This window comes from Oreochromis aureus, linkage group 5, assembly GCF_013358895.1.
Source record: "Oreochromis aureus strain Israel breed Guangdong linkage group 5, ZZ_aureus, whole genome shotgun sequence".
NCBI classification, from domain to species: Eukaryota; Metazoa; Chordata; class Actinopteri; order Cichliformes; family Cichlidae; genus Oreochromis; species Oreochromis aureus.
The window spans coordinates 25,603,254-25,626,165 of NC_052946.1; the positions used below are offsets into that span (position 1 = coordinate 25,603,254).

General features: G+C 41.0%; 1 protein-coding gene across 1 annotated transcript in view; it reads left to right on the top strand.

Annotated features, from left to right (window-relative positions):
* Positions 1–22,912, top strand: part of ca16b (carbonic anhydrase XVI b) — a 109,756-nt gene that overhangs the window by 78,281 nt on the left and 8,563 nt on the right. Inside the window, exons 7-21 of the mRNA XM_031757559.2 lie at positions 1,817–1,974; positions 3,130–3,322; positions 8,307–8,491; positions 11,117–11,225; positions 11,331–11,380; positions 11,493–12,225; positions 13,155–13,293; positions 15,773–15,864; positions 17,529–17,620; positions 19,184–19,280; positions 19,395–19,477; positions 19,887–20,021; positions 20,117–20,251; positions 21,295–21,467; positions 21,596–21,731. Of these exons, the coding sequence (XP_031613419.1) occupies positions 1,817–1,974; positions 3,130–3,322; positions 8,307–8,491; positions 11,117–11,225; positions 11,331–11,380; positions 11,493–12,225; positions 13,155–13,293; positions 15,773–15,864; positions 17,529–17,620; positions 19,184–19,280; positions 19,395–19,477; positions 19,887–20,021; positions 20,117–20,251; positions 21,295–21,467; positions 21,596–21,731 (2,510 nt within the window). The remainder of the gene's footprint in view (positions 1–1,816; positions 1,975–3,129; positions 3,323–8,306; positions 8,492–11,116; positions 11,226–11,330; positions 11,381–11,492; positions 12,226–13,154; positions 13,294–15,772; positions 15,865–17,528; positions 17,621–19,183; positions 19,281–19,394; positions 19,478–19,886; positions 20,022–20,116; positions 20,252–21,294; positions 21,468–21,595; positions 21,732–22,912) is intronic.

Below are 22,912 nucleotides of genomic sequence, written 5' to 3' on the forward strand. Positions count from 1 at the left end.
GCTTCACTCACAGAGAAAGAACTATTAATTACATCTCAGCCTTAATTAGACAACCCTTTGTTTTAGTCGGGCTCAAATGTAAATCTATGAGCTCTCATGGACTGCAGCTCCTGCATAAGCTTATATTCATATTTAAGCTATTAATGTCTTGTGTTTTGTGCTATGGCACAATTCTTCATGGCATATTGTTTTAAATTACTGCTGCTGGGCCGGCGTCACGGGATTCATGGCTTATGCAGTCTATAAGCATATGTTTTATCACGAGTGTGTAATCCTTTACTACAGATGAGGGCACAACAGCTCTGTTTACACGGACACGTTTGACTTGTTTTACAGCCTGCAGCTGACGGTCTTTTTGTGACCATAATCGTAAACAGACAAGGACATGTAAGAGTATGAGGATATATAGAAGCGAAGCATAATTGCTCTTCACTCACGCTGGTTTTGAAAGACCAGCGCTGGGCTTCACTGAATCGATTCTAATTATAATTCAACAACCTCAACTTTCTGGAGATGGGCGTTTTGATGTTTTGCATTGTGGGCTAGCGAGGTTATGACATTTGGCATTCACGTTGGAGGGGAAAAAAAATATTAGCGGTTTTCTTTTTGCTAAAGATAAATGTATAAGGGTAAAAATCTGACCAGAGCAAAGTGCTGGAGATTACAGGAACACATGGGATTTGGCCTCAGAACCAGGAAAGGGGCACTTTGTTTTGGCATATTTTAAATAACTATATTCTGATTAGCCTTAAACCAGGATAACGTGCGTGTGGTTATTTTCCAAAGATGTAGTTAAGCTCCCTTTTTCTTTTGTTATATAACCTCGATAAAGACAGATTATCAAACATGTTGCATATACTTGATTATTTTGAGTCTCCAAGTGCCTGGACTGCACAGATGTCCATGCTTGCACCACATTATTTCATTTCCTGACTGAAAGAGAGCCTGGTGTGGGTGTGGTGGTTTTTGGACTGTCTTCCTCCGTGCCTTCTCCCCTGTTAGGATGCTTGGTTTTTCAACTAGCTCGTTATCCCGCAGTCATCCATCCATCAACATCTCGGTGGCCCATGAGCGATAGGGCACGTACACAGTCTGAAGACGGAGAGAGGAAAGGCTGTGCGCGCTGAATTTCAGTCGGAGTAGAGATGAGGCATCAGGGGCGAGGCTTCCCGTACCTCACCAGCCTGAATATAAACCACACCCTAAACCCATGAGCTACAAGATATTAGATCTGAATTAAGTTTGGCTTTATGTTGATATTTGTCATCATAATTCAAGGAGAAAAAAAACAGTCAAACCGACTTGCATAATCCACTTTGTATATTCTCAGGACATATAGGAATTTTCCTCTAAAAGATGCTGCTTATTTTTTTTGTTTTTTGTTGAGTGTTTGTTTTTCTGTACAGCTTTACTTGATTCTGATCAGAGGACTGAAGAGATCCAGCAATCATTATGATCTGTCGTAATTCCCATGGCCCATGCCACAGTTGCTGCACTGAGCGGAGCACGCTACCACCCAGCCACAGATCAGCTGTCAGAGCTGGCCATTTTATCACACTCCTCTCCCTTTGCTCTTCTCTCAGTCCATCTGAGTACAGAGATCTGGCCAGAGTGATAACAAGTGGTGAGGCTTTTAACTACTGCCATTCCACTCGTGGAGGTTTCAGGAAAGCAGTAATTATGCCACACCGGGAATGAAATGAAACAACCTTGTTAATGTTGGTGTAATTGTAACTTGACACATTCAGGGTTTTAGTGCAGGGAGCGATATGCTTTACAGCGCTGTGCATTGACAGGTTTTGATCTCTTTACACAGAAAAGGAGACCTACCTCAGGTCGTTCGTCTTGAGGGATCTGCTGCCATCGTCGGTGGACAGTTATTACAGATACACCGGCTCTCTGACCACTCCGCCCTGCAGCAAGGTAGTGGAGTGGATCATCTTCTCCAGGCCTGTGTATCTGTCCCACTCACAGGTGCGTCAAGTTCACATACTCGCGCGTGCGCACACACACACACTTGTCCATACAGCTCTATTCTCCACGCACAGTCAGATCCCATTTGCGCACAGTCAGTGGATCGCTTGCTGTCCCACGGTGTCAGTGCACAAGCAATTTTTCCCCTCATCTGCCTCCCCTCCTTCTTCCCTTTTCCTTCGTTCCTCTCCAACTCCTCTGCATATGAAACCATCACTGCCTATATAGTGGATGATTAAGCAGGAAGGGAGAGCCAATTACTGGCATTTGAATGATAGCAAGTGTGAGATAGCACCTATGCATATATTGTGCTGTTAGTGTGAGACATTGACTAAAGACTCCTAAATGGAATACTACCCTGTGTGGAAGCTGGCTATCATATTATTAAAGTTGTTCAGGTTCATCAATTTAAATTCTCATTTACTGGAAGTAAAAGTTTGACACGTGTAATGAAAAAAATGCCTTTAAACTACTCATTTATGTGCTTTACAGCATCTTGCCTCCAACGGTTTTTGCTGTTTTGATTTGAGAGATAATATATGCCAAGCCATGCCCAGTGCTTTCTGCTGATCCCATACACAGTCCTTTGCTGCATCTTTTATACAAACAATTCTTAGGTTACCCAGCTGCATATCCTCTAGAGAATTCTGTGCTGTAGAAATTTGCAAGGCTCAGTGGAATTTCTATCATCTTGCAAGAGGACAAATCTTTTGTTCAGAAATGACTTCTCCTGCAAGAATATTGACCCACCTTTACAATGTTTGTGACGCTCACAGATAGTCTTTTATGAACCTGTAATTCATTTCTCCAAGCACGCATAGGACACATTGATTCCACAGTATCTGTAATGTGTAGTCATTACAGCACACTGCAGGAGATCATTCATGGCAATCAATGGCCACAAATTTGCCCCATTGAGAAGTTACAGCCCAGCATGCAGCCCAGGGTGATGATTGAAGTCTGTGCCTACTGGTGCCTGTGGTGTGAATGTTACTTGCAAATGCTGTACTCCAGTTGTGAAGAGTCAGCTACTGGCATGCAACTACAAATGCAGTTCTGCATGATATATTGAAAGCGCGTGGACAGACACGTATACATATGCACAATAGCACTTGAATTTGCCTCAATAGCTATTCTTTGTTTCTTTCTATCCAGCTGGAGGCTTTCTACTCCATCTTTACAACAGAGCAACAGGACCACGTCAAGTCTGTTGAGTACCTGAGGAACAACTTCAGGCCCCTGCAGGACCTGGGCAATCGCAAAGTTTTTAAGTCGGCTGTAGAAAATGCATGGCAGAGGGATTTGACCGAGATCCTGGGAAGCCCTCATAGCACCGAGGCTTCAAAAGGTAAGCTTTGTTTTCTCTATGATTTTTAGATTTTCTCAGCTGCAGCACTACTATAAAAGGATTTGCTTAATCCACGGAGCTCCCATAATTACAATTATTACTTACTTTTTCAGCGGTGAATAGCTGCTTGAATTGGTAGCTAATATTGCAGCGTGGATTAATGTTATAAATGCACACTGTGCTGAATAGTGTTGGCATTAAGCCAATGTTGCATGGACCAAGATCTGTGATAGAAACAGTCTTACAAGTATTTATTTTTCTACTTTTTCTACCATACTGAGCCCGGCCCTTTTTCTTTTTTGGTTTTTGACACGCAGGTAGTTTTAAAATACTCTAATGCACTGTGAAAAAAACTGAAAAGCAGGAAAATGCTTAGAAAGGGCAAACTAAATATAAGGGCTTAAGGACTTCTATCAGGGTTTGTAATATGATGATGGGTTTTCATGCTTTTTTTTTTTTTTGTAAATGGGAGATGAGTGTTTAAACTATCTCGGTGGGTTAATTTCAGTCACAGTCTTTACCTAAATATATACTGGCAAGATAAGTGGGCATTAATCTAAACCTGTTAATTTTATACTTTATTGGCTCAGTAAATGTTAACATGCTAATGAAAAAAACCCTAAAGACACTTTTAATTTTCAGATTTTTAAGAACAGAGTCCGTTCACGCAATATGGGCCCTAATTTATTTATATATATATATATAGATATATAGATAGATAGATAGATAGATAGATATATATAGATAGATAGATGATATATAGATAGATAGATAGATAGATATAGATAGATATAGATAGATAGATATATATATAGATAGATATATAGAGATATATAGATAGAGATAGAGAGAGAGAGATATAGAGATATAGAGAGATATAGATATAGAGATATAGAGAGATATAGAGAGATATAGATATAGATATATAGAGAGATATATATATAGAGAGATATAGAGAGATATATATAGAGAGAGATATATATATATATAGAGAGAGATATATATATATATATAGAGAGAGATATAGAGAGATATATATAGAGAGAGATATAGAGAGATATATATAGAGATATAGATATATATATATAGAGAGATACACACACACACACACACACACACACACACACACACACACACACACACACACACACACACACACACACACACACACACACGGATGGATAGATAGGTGTGTGTGCGCGTGTGTGTACACACACATTGGAAACCAAGTCACAAACTACCAAATTACTGAAATAGCCGCCCAGCTACATAATGATTTCAACTTAAAGTCTAACAATCCTGTGAGCCTGGGCGTGTGTGAAACTGTCTATACTGATCGATATTATTAAATGAAATGTGCAAAGAGGGCAGCAGACTCGGTGCAACACGTAAATAAAATGACTAATATGAATAAAGTGCTTTATTTAATTTAGTTTATGCATTGTTTGGATTTTGTTCCTAGATTCTGACGGATAAAAGAGTTTGTTAGCTGGCAAGTGTTGATTTTTGCCAACTGAAGTTAGAGGCAGATTTTATTTGCTGTATCTAACTAGCTAATCAGGCTAACATTAGCATCATTAGAATTTAGAGAACATGAATCCTAGGAGATCAGGAACCAATCAGAGAAAAAAATAAATATTTTTCAGCTGCTATTTTATTCACAAGGTGTTGCCATAGTGCGTAGCGCCGCATGTCTGATTTGGCATATGCCGGATGCGCTTCCTTACACAACCCCAAAAGGATTTGTCTCTCCTCCTGGGATCAAACTGGTGATCTTTTGTTTGTTAGGGAAATATCTAAACCGCTACACTATGAAGCCATAGGGAACCAATCATAGAGCTCGGCTCAAATCAGTCTGTCAGTAAAGGGACAATTTTATTGTGTTTTTTTTTTTTTTTTTTTTTTTTTTTCGTATTTTATTAGATAAAAGTTGAACAGAGGAGAAATCAGTAGTTTTATGTAATAATTCCAATTTCAGGAGCTTTTTGGGTAAAACTTGGCACATTTGATTCTCTCACTGATACAACTGATTCTTCAAAGCACATATTAATACCAGGCACGGACCTCATGCAGTGCTTGATCAGAGTATCTTTGTTTGTCTTTCTCTTTTATGTGTGCATCTTGCCGTGCTGGCTTTAACCGAACAGTACAGGAACTATGGAGACTAATGAGAAAGGCTGCTGCTCCTTAAAGTGGTGTTGTTGGTGTCTGGCAGGGAGAATTGATTGGGAATGCTTGTGATGAAGTTGGAGCACTCTAACGGGGCCGATCAGCAATCATCATTAATATGTGGTACAGCTAAAATAGACCCATACAAATTAAGTTGTGAAATTGCTTTTGTGGCATTATGTCAGTAGGCAGAATGAATGGGAACCAGTGTCTTTTAATTTTTTGTTTACCCCCTCCCTCGTCTTTTTATTTATTTATTTATTTTCTGTTTTGCAAAATCTAATCTGCATTTTTATCAAAGAATATTTTTATGTAAGAATGTATAGGCGATTGGAGGTTTAAACACTGTCAATCTCATCTGCAAGGATGACATCTGTCAAGGTTGTGCAACGGGGACTGTTTGTCCGCGCACAATAAATGATGGCTTTGCTTGTAAATGGCGTATGAGAGCCAGGGCCGCACCTTCACTGAATGCTCCACCGCTGTGGCTTTTATGGCAATGGAATTTGTTTGGCCATTACAAATGCAGAGCTAACCTTTCAGATGCAAAATAGAGATTGCAGATTAGTTTGTGGTGGTGCACTGTCATTGTTTGTCCAGTAATAATGCCAAGATATATAGGGCACTATTTATTTTATCTTTGGTGTGTCTTTGCATGTGTAAAAAAAAAAAACCCAAAAAACCCCAGCTCTGCCAAAGCCATACCCTCCATTTAAAATTTAATTAATTGAGACAATGGTGATACTGCTTTTTATATGTCTTATCAGATTGCTGTGTTCATTATATTCTCAGTTTAGGGAACTGGCGATAATATGTTTCGAAACTGTAGAAAATGACAGCGACAGTTTCCAAGAACCCACAATGATGCTTTAAACTTTCTTGTGTTGTCACTTACAGCACAGAACTGAAAAGTAATGAATGTATAAAGATATAAAGTGGAGAAAGGCTGCCATGTCCTTGCTCCGGAACAATTATAACCGAAGAATGTTTGGCATTTTCCTTGAAGAAATACTCCAACAGTAGGCAGTTATTCGATTTTCACCCAGTCAGCCTTTCATTTTAATTAAAGGAGCATTAGTCTTGAAAAATAATCAGTAGGTGTTAAGATTGTGGTTAAAGCTATAGGCAGTGAGCATCACTGTCAAATGATTATTGTAGTTACTGTGTTGGTTTTTGATGGTTGAGATGACACGCATTACTCAGCTCGCGTGCAAAGTTCACAATAAATATTTTTTTTTGTTTTGTGTTTTGAGTAAAATCCTTGTCTCCTCGATCATTCAAAGCTGCAAACAGCTTCTTTTAAAAAAATACTGTAAAGGCTTTAGAAGTGAGACGCTTTGGAACTGCTGTTTGTTGACAACCGTCGATTCATCACCGCTTGGTAGACAGTGCCGAGAGAAAGATTCATGCTCTGTGCTGAGTGGTGTTGTAGACTGAGGTGGAACCTCTATGATACACGAATTTTGAAGGTTACAGCGTTTAAAAGAATTCCTCCACTTTTAAAACAGTGTGTACATTTTATTGTCAGCTTAAGGTTTTGTTTCCACTCGATCCTGCTCTGCGGCGGTTTTTACCAAGTGCAGCTTTCATAAAACGAACACGTGCAGATCTAAGTTTGAAATCAGTGCCTGGTCGCTGCGTTTGCTCATAACTTGACCACATTTAAGAAAAGGTTGCTCAGATGTCACGTTTTTAGGAGAAGAATCACATTTTTTTTTCTTTGCAATATGCAGAACGGGAGAAGCTGAGATGGTTACTAATACGTGCGTGCTGATTGTTAAAAGGATGATGATTGCCATGACAGAAGTGATGCAGGCAGTAAAACCGCAGTGACATCTTCAGCTGCTATTAAATTATCATTGTTGAGGTTGACAACACACATCCGACAGGTTTATAATACATTTCGCACCTGTCACATCTAATCAACACCCCGAGATTTTCTTCCTTTTGTTTTTTCCCCCGTGTTCTCTTGACTGATTTCTTTCCACCCTGTCTCCCTTTTCTCCCTTTCACATATCGTGGTGCATAATTTGTGTCATAGCTTCAGTGTGCAAATGGAGAAAACTGTGGTGACAATTTCAATTTGGCAGAAACTCTGAGAGCACATAATCATTTGACACTAGTTCCTGATTGCTGTTGCCCTGATCTGCTGAGAAGCATGTCCAGATTGTCCCTTACCCATACTGATGGATCCCTGTGTAAATATCCTTGCTGCAGCCTGCACTGCCACCTTGAGGACGATTTACAGATTATCTTTTGTCTCCTTTGTGCGTAGTGTTTAATCTGACAAATTGGGTATGGGCATGTTGCTGCTAGATAATCTGTACTACATGCCCTCCACGCGGTGCTTGGTTATTTTATATTTTGCCTGTGCTTTTTTTTTCTTCTTCCGTTTTTTTGGCATGAAAAAGGCACAAAATGTCCAGATTGACAATCTGCACACACCTGAGGTTGTGCGTGACCCAACTGAAGCCTTCAGGAGTATTTTTGTTATTGAGTTACTTTAGCTTCGTGCACTTCTGGGTGTTTCTCAAGTGGAAATGGCTTTGAGTCAAGCGAGCGGGATTTTGTAATAAGCCTGTTAAAAGGCAACCTTCATTCTACCCACACATGTCAACAGACAAAAACACATGTGGTCAAGCAGTTATCCCAATCAGTCTTCCATCTTCACCAAGCTGTATTCAGTCAGTGAAAAAGTGACACCACTGTTTACTTCCTTGTCAGTCTTTTTTTGTTTCCCCCCCCCTCCCCTTTTCTTTCTTTTCATGCTGGCTTGTTCTCATATCCTTCTGTTTTTTCTCTCTGGTCTTTTTAGTGTGCAGCAGTGCCCCGGTGAGCATGAAGATCCAGCCGCTAAACCAGACGGCATTGATGGTGAGCTGGGAACGCCCTCTGACAGTCTACCACCCACCTATCACCAGTTACATGGTCTCCTACAGCTGGGTGAAACGTGATGTTGCTGATGAAAAGACCTTCACCAAGACCGGGGATCAGAGCATGGTGAGTGTGGCTGTTTAAAAGCTTTTATTTATTTCTTTTACAATAAATGTTGCATAAACAGCTCTGATTGGTGTGCAGAGCCTCAGATGTATCTGTCAGGATCAGAGGTTGGCCAGATCAGTGACGGTGTATATTGGAGGTGACAGGTTATGATGAACTCTGCATGTGGCTGTTGGCTGATATGAGGGCCCAGACACTCTGCTGTCACTCACCTGTCTAAGAATAGAAGCACAGGCCCGTCACAAACTTTGACGTGTCACACTGAGATACTGTATATATAATGTGTTCAAAATTGCAGCTGTGGCCTTTATCCAGGTGTAGCATTTACCAATGTGTTTATTTGCATTTAGGTTTGAATCAGCCTCAGAAGTAGGCACCTCTATTACAGGGTGAACAAAAAAAAAAAACACATACAGACCGAGGCAGCGTAAACAAAATAATATATTCGCTTTTATTTTCCCAATTTAAAAAGCAATCATTTAAAAAATCTTCAGTTTTCAGGCAGTACAAGCGGCTCTTTCAACAGAAACTTCTGTTACTAACATATGCAGAGCAAGTGTACCCTTTTAGATCTTTGCTCCACTGATCATATAATTCATCTCGCTGCCTTAAACAGTGAGTTAGCACACTTCGGTTCTTACTGTAGCTTTTCAGCAGAATATTCAGTGGTGTCCACAGATATATCCTCCCTCTGCAGGAGGTTGCACCTACAGGGCTGTTCTTTTTCACTCTATATATTCTTCTCTCTGGTCACATATTTTTGCATTTGTGGAAATCCAACACCCAGCTGTGCATCTCTTTAAAGCCCACTGACCCCCAGCTGTTTTTATAGTCCGCATGACTGGCTTTTTTGATATAAACAGTGCAGAGGAGAAAAATCTCATCTCACCAGTTCAGAGACCTGGGATCAGTTCCCTGGTGGCAGTGCTACCTCCAGCTTGGCGCATTCCAATAAACACAGTTGTCATGGGCTGGAAGCTCGTGAGGGATCTTGTAATGTTGCTGCACTAGTGACTCCTATTTGGTGCGGGTAACTGCACAGAAGGGGTGAGATCTGAAGGCAAGAGCTGGCTAATCCTTTAAGGTAATAACCCCCTTCACTCAAGCGTGTTTGCCTCACTTTGATGTTTAACCTTCACTGTGCAGAAGGATCCAATTGCAGAGTCTGGCACTGAATATTTTTTTTTTTTTAAACAATCGTTCTACAGGATGATTTCATGACATTATGACTAGTTTAGAAGCGAATTTTGCAGCGTGCAACTTGCACGAGTTCGATGCCTCCGGTGCGCGCACACACTCGGTGAATAAGGAGACGCGTTGTGTTCAGCAGTTACACAATGAACAATGATTTGCATATTCATAGATTCTGGGAGAAAGGAGGAGGAGATGTAATTTTAAGAATTTTAAACCAGGTAATTGAACTACTTTGTGCGGGGAAAAACACTTCAGACACAAATTATTATTCCGTGCAGCTTATCTTTAATACTGTGTTTCCTAAAACATGCCTGGAGGAGGACTTGAACTTCGAATGTAGCTACTGAAGCTTAGAAAATGATGGACAAGTGAGCTGAAATCAATATGCAACCAGGCTTCTGGCAGTCAAGAACTCCTCCACAAAATAAACTGTTATTCTCATCAAAAAACATACCATAAGTTAATATTATTCCCTTTGTTGAATTATTGTCGCTCATTGTGGACAGTAGTTCCCATCTCACTTGCAGCAACAATGGTTATACCTGATGTTACCCATAGCTTTCTCTCATTATTTGTGAATTTTGGCGTCTTTCATTAATATTTACTGACTTTTTTAGCTCTCTGTTAATGATTACTGCACCCTGATGTTCTTCTTATATCTCTACAGTCTTCATTTTCTGTACTCTCTGGCCATAAAAGAGCAGCGCGTTCTCCATAAAGGCTGCTGCACTGTGAAAATGCTTACTTAGATATCAAGTGTCATCTAAACTTTGTTACGGAAGATGTATTACCCACGATGTGACTGGTGAACCATGTTGGGCTCGTGAGGCTAAGTGACTATTTTTCGTGGAATGCATTAATGTAATAACTTGATTTATTTGTCGTGGTGAAGTGGGAGACCTGTAAATTTGCATTGTGCTTTGATTTCAAATGGCTGACTGAGAGAATGATTATAGTGTCCGTGTGGTGCTCTGTCCGTGCAGTTACACTCCATTAATACAGTCGATCAGCCTCTTTTTCTCACATTATTCTGTCCACTTCTCCCTCTCTGCACTAAAGTCCTTATTTTGCTCACTTCATTTCCATTTCAATTTTCAGTTTCTATCTCTGGACACCTTTATCTGAATTATTTTGGAGAAATACTGGCTCTGCAACACCAGAGGCAATCATCCACCTATTCTGAGGGCACTTTGAATACAAGTTAAGCCATCTGCAACCTGCAAAAACACAATTAAATTAAACAGAAAATAACCTTTCTAAACAGCTTCGAAGTTGTGGGCCACAGACTGTTGGCCAAGCAGTAGTTTAAAATGGAACGCGTTCATTGGAGGCTATTTGAATTATTAGCGTTTGCCTTTTCAAATGCGTTAATGTATTACAATGCATATTCAGTTAGAATTGACAGTATTTTATGTGTGTTTTCTCTTACAGAAAGCAGTCATCACTAACGTTTCCCCTGACATCCTGTACCTGTTCAGAGTGCAGGCAGTGTGTCAACATGATCTGCGCAGTGATTTTAGCCAAACACTGTTGTTCAGAGGTATGTGGTCACAGCAGGTGTAGTCTAAGGCCTTTGTTCTTTCTTCAAATGCACTAATAGATGGATACATAAAAAATTTATGTCCCTCCCTCTTTTGTTTCACAGCTAATACAACAAGAATTTTTGAAGGATCTCGAATTGTGAAGACTGGGATGGTTAGTTGACCAGAAGATGGCAGTGCACATTTCTTTTTGCATCTCAGTGACGTTCATGTCATATTCTGTTGGGTAACCATTTTTTCCCCCCCTCTCTGCCCATCTCTCACAGCCCACAGTTTCTCCTGCGTCCTCAGCAGACATGGCTCCAATCAGTTCTGGTTCCTCCACGTGGACGTCCTCTGGAATCCACTTCTCCATTGTCTCCATGGCAACAGGGATGGGCCCCTCTTCTAGTGGCAGCCAGGCCACGGTGGCATCGGTAGTGACGAGCACCTTGCTGGCAGGCTTGGGTGTCGGCGGAGGGGTCATCTCCTCCATGCCCAGCTCTGTTTGGCCCACGCAGGCGCCTCAAGCCACTCAGAACCCCACACGTCCATCCACCGCGCCCGCAAAGTCCAACAACGAGCAGACGCCACCTCAGGGCTCCGAGACAGACAATACGTCTGAGGAGAATAATGCTCCGCACGAGGGTGAAGAGGAGGGGGAGGAAGGCGAGAAAGACGGGGAGAAGGAGGAGGAAGAGCATCAGAAGAAGAAGAAGGAAAAGACTGTAACTGATAATGGGGAGAAACAAGCGAACAGCACTCTGGCCAAAAAACCTTTAATCCCCACCCCCGCATCCACAGCCAAAGAGAAAGGAGAAGGGAAACCTACAGTTAAAGACACCACAGTACCTCCGAGCACTGGTGAAGACGTGGAGAGCAACCCCGCAGGTGTAAACCCAGTGTCCACTCAGGAGCCACGTAATAGCAGCGTAAAGACGCAAATTCCCAAGAATTTACCTACAAAGATTCCCACTGAAAACGAAAATGCAAACAGCTGGCCTTTCTCTGTCCACACTGGTGAGCAGGACATTTCGATTCCTGTGTTTTTGTTTTATTTTTTATTTTTTTCTCCTCATACTGAAAAATCTTTTGAACTCTTGTTAAGCCTTTTTTCCCTTGTTGTCGGCTATTGTGCCAGGCAAGACTTCTTTCCAAAGCACAGTTCTGTAAACACCACCAACACTTACAGAGACCAGTTTAGCAGAACAAATAACTTGATATAAGACGCTAACTACACTGGTTACCATCTCGGTCAAAGACGGCGCCCCAGGCGTTTGTGTCACTACAACACAGAGACCTGAAGGAAGAAGTAGGCTGTCTGCCAGAGGGACTGTGCCTCAAGGAATTCCTTTAAGCATGTTTCAAAAGAGTTTGTTTCGAGGGAGAGCATTTATGAAGATGTCTTTGCCTCTTCTTTTTTTTTTTATTTCCCCCTCAACAAACCATGAAAATACTAGAAGTGGCACTGACAAATGTAAAAAGGCACTTGGCATTAGTGATTATCAATAACAATATAAACAAACAACACTGCGGTTTTCTTTTGAATCTGATCAACCAACCCAATCACATTGTTTTAATCATCTAATTAGAGTTAATCTTGAGCTCTTGTAAAATGTGTTTGTTCTCTCCCTGATTTGTGTTTGTTTTTGTTTTTTTCCATAATGAGTTCTGTCTAGGCTTTTAATTTTTGGAAACAATTTATTTTGTGAACATTATAGAATTAATGGAGAAAAGCCTAGCATAGTGTCCCAGCGTTTAACTGAAGAGAAGACGGCAACGCAAAGACTAACCCTACTCTGTTCCAAGATTTCCATTTTATCTACAAACAAAACATCAGAATAGCCTTTAAAAATATTCATGGAGGCACTTTATAAGAGCGCAGATGAAACTGTATAAGTCAGTACTACATATTTAGACATTTAACATGTGTTTGTGTTGTCTTTCAGACAGAACCACCATGTCCAATGGGATGCGGCCACCTCACCCGGGGATGGGCAGGATGGTGTGGATTGTCCCCTTGGTGGTGGTGTCTGCTCTCACTCTGCTGTGCCTCATCATGCTGCTAATTGTGATGGTCTACTGGAGGTGAGAGAGAGTTCACAACCTCATTCCCGGGGCTCCATCTTAGTTTGTTAGAACAGTAAATTGCTATGATGAAGTGCTGTAGCATTTTATTAAAAATAAAAAGCCTTATCTTTACTGGGTGTGGGGCTGATGATGTCCCCGATTCCTCCTTTAGAGGTATAAAAATAAAACTACAGCTGCCCCTCACTCACACTGGACCTCTTGAATGCATTTTCTTCTCTGTTCATGTTTTCTACTAAGTAACCCACCTGCATTTAAGTGTCCTCAGCATGGTTTGGGCTTAGCAAGGGTACTAATGCTGCTTTCTTCCCTTTGCGTTGTACATTTTCCCCCTCACCCAGGTGGGTGAGGGGCAGGAGACCTGAAGGCCCTGCAATGCCAGCATGGGTCCCAGCTGTGTCTTCATCTGCTGGGCTAATTTCCAGCCATGCTATTGGAGCCCGAGTAATTACACAGGCCAGGCCACAAGCACATGTCGGCTGGTTAATGAGTAACAAATGGCACTGTAGGCTACTTCCTCAGCTGGTCCTGTGTATATTTACTGCCGGTACTTGTAAAGGATTTTATTTGTTTATAGACTCTTTAGAAATAAATATTTGAAATGTGTTAAATGCATTTAAATGTTTTTTTGTTTTTTTTGTTTTTTTGATTTGATCGCCGCAGCAAATATTTATATCACCTTGCTGTGACAGATAATAAAACAGTGAGATATAATTAAAAGTGTGGTTATTGGCTCCACAGAGGTGTTAAAAACCAGAGCTGAAAGCAAGATGACTGTACAGATTCGGTTAGCGAGAGTTTGGGTATTTGAGTAGAAAAGCAGGGGCAGCTTTGAGATTTGAAATGGCCATCGCAGCTGCTGTTGTGACAGCTCAGACAGTTCACAGACAATGCCTGCTTCCCTTAGGGAAAAGGCTACGGTGAAAGATGAAATCAACCCATTTACTCTTCATCCTCTGCGTGGTCTCTCTTAGTGACACAGAGGCTATCTAAACCCGTGAGTTTCTCTGGTTCCAGATGTTTTGTTCATTATCATATCAACTTAATTCCACCGTACATTTGATTTTTAGAGGCGTCTATGGAGAAATGTATGGCCAGTGAATTATCTATTAAAGCTTCCCTGTTTGGGTTTATCTGAGGTTATGAGTCTGGTGTTAATTGCTGGTGTTGCCCATCTGGAAGCCTGTGAGGCTCAAGGTGGTGGCTGAAAACTGACAGATATAAAACCGAGAACAAACCCAGTCCCACATTTATGACTCAGTATTGCTGACACCAGTATTGAATGGGACACCTCTTTTTTTTCTTTCCTTTTTTTTCCCTTCTTAATTGGAATTCATTAATAAAGCTGTTAAACTGGCCTTAATGCAAGCTACTCTTCTGAGAGTCAGGAAGACGACATGGACGATGCCGGTTAGTTAGCAGGACCACATCTGCCCTCAAAGGAGGCCATTAGATTGGGAGGCTGCGACTGAAACCGGGGGGAGCGCTCCTCCCCCGTTTGTTTTCACCTTTCCTCTCTCCCGCTCTCTTTTCTCTCTATCACTTCTCTCTCCCTTGCCGTCTCTGTTTGGCTCCTCTCTTCCTGCATTTTCTTTTTAAATGCAGTTCCACCTTTTTGTTTCCGTTTCATCTCTCTCTAAGAATGACTAGCATCTGCTCCCTCCTCTGCATGGCGTACAGGTAGGGTTAAAGCTGGGGTATGTTAGCACTGGGATGAAATGTGAGTCTTATAGGACAGATTGCATGCGAGAGCACCGAGTCAGTATACCAGGTGTTCCGGTTCCTCACTGGTATTGTCAGTCGCGCTAGAGCTGCTGATTATTTTTAATGCACAGCTGACCTTTTTACAAATCTGTTTTAATATCACCAGATAAATAACCTCAATGCTTTCGAAAGAGCATGGCTGCTTGCAGTTTGTCACTCTGTGAACTTTGAACTTCAGGCTGTATGAAAATTTTGATTGAATTGTCCTGGCAGTATTTGCAAAGATCCAGGCTTTTTGAAACAGCTTTTTGAGCAGCAGCAGAAGCAGCAGCTGCTGCCAACAATGAGTATTTACTCCAGAAAATGCATCTTGAAGTTGATTTCCTTGTCCTCAAAGTCCCTTGAAAGAGACCCTGAGAAGAGAAAATGTGTTTGGATTAGTTGTCTTCGGTTTGCATAAAGAGCCAAACTCGGCTCGGCGCTGCAGCATGTCACCGTGAGTTGTTTACCTGGTCCCTGTAGTCAGCGAAGGCTCTGTTTCCAGGAGCCACTCACTCTGTGTGCGATCAGCTGTGTCCTAACTTCTCTGGGGTTTTCATTAGGAGTTTTCTGCTGTTGTCATTCTGTTCAACATTTCTATGCTGATGTTGACGGACCGGATCTGAGAACAACCGGCTAACGACTCCCTCAATACACTTGGCTGCATCATTTGAGCTGATAGTGGGTGGGTTTACTGTGCCACATTCACTATACTTATCTCTCTGGGTCCCTGCAGGAGATTTTTCCAGACAGCTCACTTTTATGTGGAGGAGAGCAGCTCTCCACGGGTGGTGGCCAATGAGAACATCCCAGTCATCCCTATACCAGGTGAGCTATGTTTTCTATACTGTGTCAGAAATTTAATTTATCGGTTTTAACGAGCCAGAGTGTACTTTGTCACACATCAGACTGAAACTGGACTTGCATGAAACCTGTTTGGTACGATTTGTATGTGAAGTTGTGGCTTTAAAAAAGTACTGTATTGTTTTAGTTAATGTGCCAAAAAAAAAAAAATATGTTGGACAGCAAACAAGTTGAAGTTTGCTGAAAGTGATTTAAACAAACCAAAAAATAAAGTAATGGATGAAGTGTTTTCTCAAGTTCTCCATCGCTTTAGGCTAACAGTAGCAGATCAGCATTTGTTTGCTAAAGGTAATCCATAGATGGTTCAGGTACATGATGGTGCCAGTGAAGAGGTAATTTATCAGACTACAAATATAAGGAATCACTGTTGCAGATGTTCCCATTGCAGAAATTTTGAGTCTGATCTAATAAATCTGTTCTTTAACCTTAAAAAAAATTCAAGACAAAACTTAAATTTAGTTTATTAAATCTCTTCTTTAACCTTAAAAACTAGTTTTTTAAGACATAAACAGAAGACTAACGGAATCTTGACTTACTTTTATCGATTTATGTCTACTGATGTATTGCACATTTACAAGGCGTCATTAATTCTTTTCAAAGGGTTTTCTGTATTGCCTTAATGTCTACTTTGCAGTTTCTGTTCATTTACATGTGAATTGACTCCCGGAACAGCACTGTAGAAGTTGTGTGACTGGCTTTTCTTAGCCCTTAATGTCCCAGGCAGCAGTGGAGTGGCAGCTAGTCGATATCAGACTTTACTTTCACAGTCGCTTAAAGCTCAGGGACATTTCAAGGCTGTGACATCAGTCGAGCTATAATCATGATGCTAGTATTGACTCTGCATGCACTCTGGTTTTATTGCTCTTTCTTTGTTTCTTCCCTTGTTTCTCTTGTTGTTTGTTTGTTTGTTTCTCTCTTTTTTCCCCCCACTATATTTTTCCCTCTGCTTATCTATTTGTGTATATTTGTAGTGATTCAGAAGTTTGAAATGGAGCTGTGGGACCTTTCAGCCCACCTTTTGTTCAGCTTTATGTCCTGTCAAGAATGGGCCTAATCAGCCTTAGTCTATTACACTTTCTAGCTGCCACAAAGCCACATTTCACCCAGAGCTACTCTGATGAACTGATCAGGCCGATAAGTCTCTTGACACTAATATAGATGGAAAAAAGACACTTTGATAAATGACCAGATTAATAGGCAAGAATTCACCTCTATGCTGTACCACCGAGGCAAGTAAAAGCCTCGGAGGCCCCAGCTGCTAGTGTGTATTAGTTAAGACATTGGCCGGAATCGGTAGCGATGACAGCTGGGTCTCCTGCACTGTCCCTGTGTGATGCTGACCAGCCTTATCAAGGATCTCTCATGTGTGATTTGGAGCTGATTTGGCTCAGATGAGACAGATGTGTCTTCTGTAAAGCTCAAAATGCCAAAATCTAGGTGTTTGTGATAGAGGTCACTCGGTTATTTTGTTTTTTTTTCCTTTCTTTTTGTTAAAAAATAATCTACCAGTCTCACTGACATAGTGATGCCACGTAAACGTAAACAAAGTCACAAATTTCTTTAATTTCTGTGAGTAAAGAAAGCGATGACATAATGGGCACTTGCTGTGTTTACTGCTTCCCCTGCAGATGACATGGAGGCCATCCCTGTTAAGCAGTTTGTGAAACACATCATGGAGCTCTACAAAAACAACATGCAGGGTTTTGCTGAGGAGTTTGAGGTACTCTTTGATACAACATTTTGAAGCATTGTTAACCCTCGCTGCGTACAGAGTGGTGTTTTACATCAGAGCTGGGTTTTGTTGGTCTGCATGAAGGAGCTAAAACATCTATTGTTGCCTTTTAGTTCTACTCTGCTTTACATTCATGGTAACCTGCAAACTAAACAAGAAGAGAGGTCATGTTTGCCAACATGCAACTCTTTGATTGGGCAGTTTTGACAACTTTGTGCTGACAGCAGGTCTCGCAGTCCTTTACCACTCATTTGTATTTACAAAAGAAAAGGTCCTGAAGGTTTATTGATAAACGAGCATCATCATGAATGGAGATGAGCGAGTAGAAAGGGTACGAAAAGCCTTTTAAAATAATTACTGTGGTGATGCTGCATTTTATGTATTTCTTTCACTTAGACAAAGAACCATAAAATCGAGCCAATCAAGTCGATCTGCTTCGTTTTCACGCCACAAACCTCGCCACACTCCGCTTCAGGGAGGAACTTTTCTCGTAGTCTTCCTCTATGTAGTTTAACGTTCAGCCATAAAGGGACGATGGTATATTGTTGTCACCAAGTCAGACAGGCTGTGTATCTGTATCTAATATAATCTCAGGCAAGTTCGATTCGCAGTGATCTCAATCTAAAGGTCAGAGGTCAAGCTTTATGAAAATCTTGTGACTGCAATTTTCACTTCACATTATTTGATAGATACATCTACTAAGAGTCTGAGGGGTAGCACAGGAGTTTTCACACCAGTCCAAACCCAACAAACCAAATGAGACGTTTCCAGATTTTCTTTGAAGTAAAAAAAAAAAAAAAAATTACGTACATTCGCATAAAAGCACATAAACTAGTGCTGGTACTGCTAAACTACTGAGCACAGAATTCATCTTTTGTACACGCCCTCTCCAAATGGGCCTGCCAAATCTGAACAATGGTTGGACATTATATCATGCACACACTCGTGCGCGGGGTTGCTAATTTTGAACAGATGGTTGAGAGAAAGATGGAGAGAGAGACGAGAGTGATGAAGGTTAATTAGAGAAGGTCTGTCTGCCGGTTGACCGGACGGGAACACACTCTCTGTGTAACTAGGTTAAGAAAGGAGGCAAAAGCTTCACCCCCAGTGTATTCCTTCTAATTGGGGTCATGTAATGCGATGCCTGTGTGCGCAATGTTCAAATGCACCACGACGAAGCTGTTTTGGAAGTGATTGTATTATTTTTTTTGGGGGGGGGGGCTGACTGAATGCATCATTCTGTAGAAAAGAAGAAGGCTGTTCTACTAGAGGCTCGAGTTCAAGCCCCAGTTGCAGCAAGCATCTGCTCTGAAGCGTCCTTGAATAAGACACCGAATCCATGCTAGAGGTTCGGCTTTAAATTAGGAGCTATGAGCTTGTTGTGCACAGGGGAGATCTGTAGGGGGAAAAAATAAAACTTCCCCAACAATATAGTATCACAAAGAACACTAAGAGTTTGAGTAAATGTAACTTCTTTTTAGAATGTAATTCTGTTAGATCTTGCCTCCTTAATAAAATCCATTTCTGTTTATTTTTTTCCCCTCCCTGCAGGAGGTCCAACGCTCCACAGCCGACCTGAAAATCACAGCAGAACATTCCAATCATCCTGACAACAAGCACAAAAACAGATACATCAACATTGTGGCCTGTGAGTCAGCTGTAAAATCTGATTATGTCTGCCGCTTTGGATTCCAATAATGTTCATAAAACGGGTTTTCATCTTTTTAATAATTCTCACAAATATGTCAATGCTTCCCCTTAGACGACCACAGCCGGGTGAAATTACGGGCTTTGGCAGGAAAAGATGCCAAACATTCGGATTACATTAATGCCAACTATGTGGATGTGAGTTCAACCAGCCACTTAACATTGTTGAAGGTTTACTTTTCTTTTTTTTGTTTTTTGAAATGGAAAGGTTGCGAGTCTGAACCGCTTCAGCTGAACAGCTACTTGAATGAAGCAATAGTGTGATGTGAAAGAATTATTGGCAGTGCTAAACTGCTTGCTGACAGCTTTGTTTAAAATATCAATCGAGGTGTCCAAGCTATAAAACTGACAGATAGTAATAAAAATTTTGAAATTTATTTTCGAGAAATGTATTCATGCATGAATACGTATCATTACTGTCAGCTCAAGGAGTGAATTTCATGACCGGCAAATGTTTCGCCAGTAAATCGGTTATATCAGGAATATTGATAGAGGAGTGATTGCATCTTACCAGTAAACAACACTCCCTCCACTCTCCTGTTTTCAGGGCTACAACCAGCCCAGAGCTTATATAGCTGCTCAGGGCCCTCTCAAGTCTACATTCGAGGACTTCTGGAGGATGGTGTGGGAGCAGAACACTGGAGTCATAGTCATGATCACGAACCTTGTGGAGAAAGGAAGAGTAGGTTCACTTTGATCTTTCACATAGTCGAAGCAAACATTTGACTGTAATTCAGATTGGTTCAAATGTACCTCGGTGCGTGCTGTGTGTTTCAGAGGAAATGTGACCAGTACTGGCCAACAGAGAACAGCGAGCAGTATGGAAGCATCGTGGTGACCCTGAAAAGCACCAAAGTGCACGCTTGCTACACATGGCGCCGTTTCCTTATTAGGAACACTAAAGTTAAAAAGGTAACCAGACACTTGCACTATAATAAACCTGCTGAAATATTGAAACATCGACATCACTGTCCAGTCAAAAGAAAACACTGGTCGACATCTGCCTGCTTCAGAAATGTATTTTGTAAATATGAATTTGCTCTAATCACAGAGAATTTTTGTGCACTCTGAAAATTATTAATATTATTCCAATTTGGAATTAATGGGAAACATCTGATTACACTGAACAGATCAACGGATCAAGCCAAGGTTGTATCCATGTGTAATATGAGATGCATCATGTTTTTTTGGAGGGGGGGTGGGGGGTTGTGGATTATAATTAAAAACCTTCCCAAAAAATGAAATCAGGACAGATTTATAAGGGTAATCAGATTTATCAGGTCACATTTATCCAACATGTTCTCTCTGACTGTTAAATCTTAACGCAGCTTTCATTATCATTCATTTTGGTATGCCCCCCCCCCCCCACCACGATTCAGTAACCATAGCGACTACCTTGCACCAGTCATTTCCTGGAAACGAATATTTAGTAACAACTAATCTTAACATTAGAACTTGTTTGTGTTGTGGGGGTAGAACTTTAAGTGATTGTGGGCAGGTTACAGAGTAAAATGTCATATTCATCAAACCATTAGTGAGCCCTCACGTCCTGTGAACGGAGGCCGTGCCAAACTCGCGTCAGGACAGAATAAAAGCAATCACTGAGAAATATTGATTTGTAGTATCCCTGTCCTCTAAGGGATTATGTGCACCCAAACAGTGCAGAGCAGTCACAGGATGTCCTTGTGTAAAGGTGAACGGTGCGAGTTTTTCTATTAATTCATCACCCATTTTTCTTTCAGTAACCGGCCGTACACAGTTCATGGGTAACCACGGGGAGATCCAGAGTTTTTTGTACACGCTTATACCAGGAAACGCATTATAGTGTTGTAAAGAACAAATAAAGGCTTTATTTTCTGTTTAGAAATGCTGAGTGGGAGATTTCAAATGCTGTGCTGTTTATCGCCCGATTATTTTGTTCCGTGCTCAGAAATGTTGTTTCTGATGTCTTTCAGGGGCAGAAGGGGAACCCGAAAGGGAAACTAAATGAGCGCATTGTGGTCCAGTATCACTACACTCAGTGGCCTGACATGGGGGTACCGGAGTACACCCTTCCTGTCCTCACCTTCATCAACCGCTCGTCAGCAGCTCGAGCTGCAGACATGGGCCCTGTCCTGGTGCACTGCAGGTACATCATTATTACTTAGCTCCTGGGCTAGATGAGTGTTACTTATTAGCATTAGGCTCATATTTGCTGACCTGGCCAAAAGCTTCCTGTACGGGTTTGCTTATATTGCTTGTCGTTCTGCTCTTCAGTGCAGGCGTGGGGCGCACCGGAACATACATTGTCATTGACAGCATGCTGCAACAAATCAAGGACAAAAGCACAGTCAGCGTCCTGGATTTTCTCAAACATATCCGCACACAACGCAACTACCTAGTCCAGACTGAGGTAAGAAGCACTAAATAATCAGTTACTCTGGGAAATGTCTCTAAAGGTCATCTCTGATTAAAGATGGATAGGGAGTTATGAAAGCTGTTCACTTTGATACTCTAAGCTCAGGTAAAGGTCACGCTTCCTGCAGTTTCAGTGCAACACGCAGAGCAAAATGTGATGTGGTGAGACCAGAATGAGTCCATACTGGCTGTCCTCTGGCAGCACTTTAGTCATTTTTTTTAACTATCGGATGACTGATCATAGTTCCCTGCTGCCCCTGTCCATTTATATTCCTGCTATCTTCTCTATGAGATCAGTTCACAGACAACTGTCAGGAAGTGTGATGTTGTTGTCTCTTTCACGGTTTCATCTAAGCTTTTTAGTACCAGTTTAACTTGGAAAAAACAGTTAATTTAACCAAATATTATATATTTTATATTAATACCCTCACTAAATGTTAGAGGCAGATATTGTAGTTTTGATTTCACTGTCAAACATTTGGATGTTACATTAGAAGTCCACAATGACGGTCTGACCCACCTCACGGCATACAACCCTGAGCATGTCCAACAAAAAGCAGACTCCTGGTCACGCTCCTGACCTGCAAACTCTTCAAACTGAAAACTGCCTTTTGGTATCGGGCTCATAGCGGCAGATCCAGCTCTGATCAGCACTGATGATCCTCACCGTGAAAAGGTTCAGTTTGACAGAGAAGTTTCTGCCTGCTGTCAGTTTGACGTCTGCAGTGAAAGATTTCCAGGAAACAACTTTGAAAGGGGAATCGGACAAATTCAGATTAAATGTTTTGTTTTGGGGGGTTTTTTTGTTATAAATTTCTTTTAACTGATTCTACTAGTTACTCTGCAGAATCAAAAATGTATTATCTAATCATTTATAAATACTAATATATATTATTTTTATAATGTCCGTAAATGTCTGTATTACCAAATTATGTTGTGTTTTTTATCTTCAGTAAACAATGCTTAAACTTGGCATGGAAGAGTACTTAGAATGAAAAATCTATATAACAATAATAATAATGATAATAATAATAACAATAACAACAATAACAATAATGATGATGTTTTTTCCTAACAATCATTTAAAATAAGCATTTTAATTAATAAACTCACTTTTTGTCAATAAAAGTAAATTGGCTTGGTGGCCATAACTGCCTTTTGCTTTTATCTCCGAGT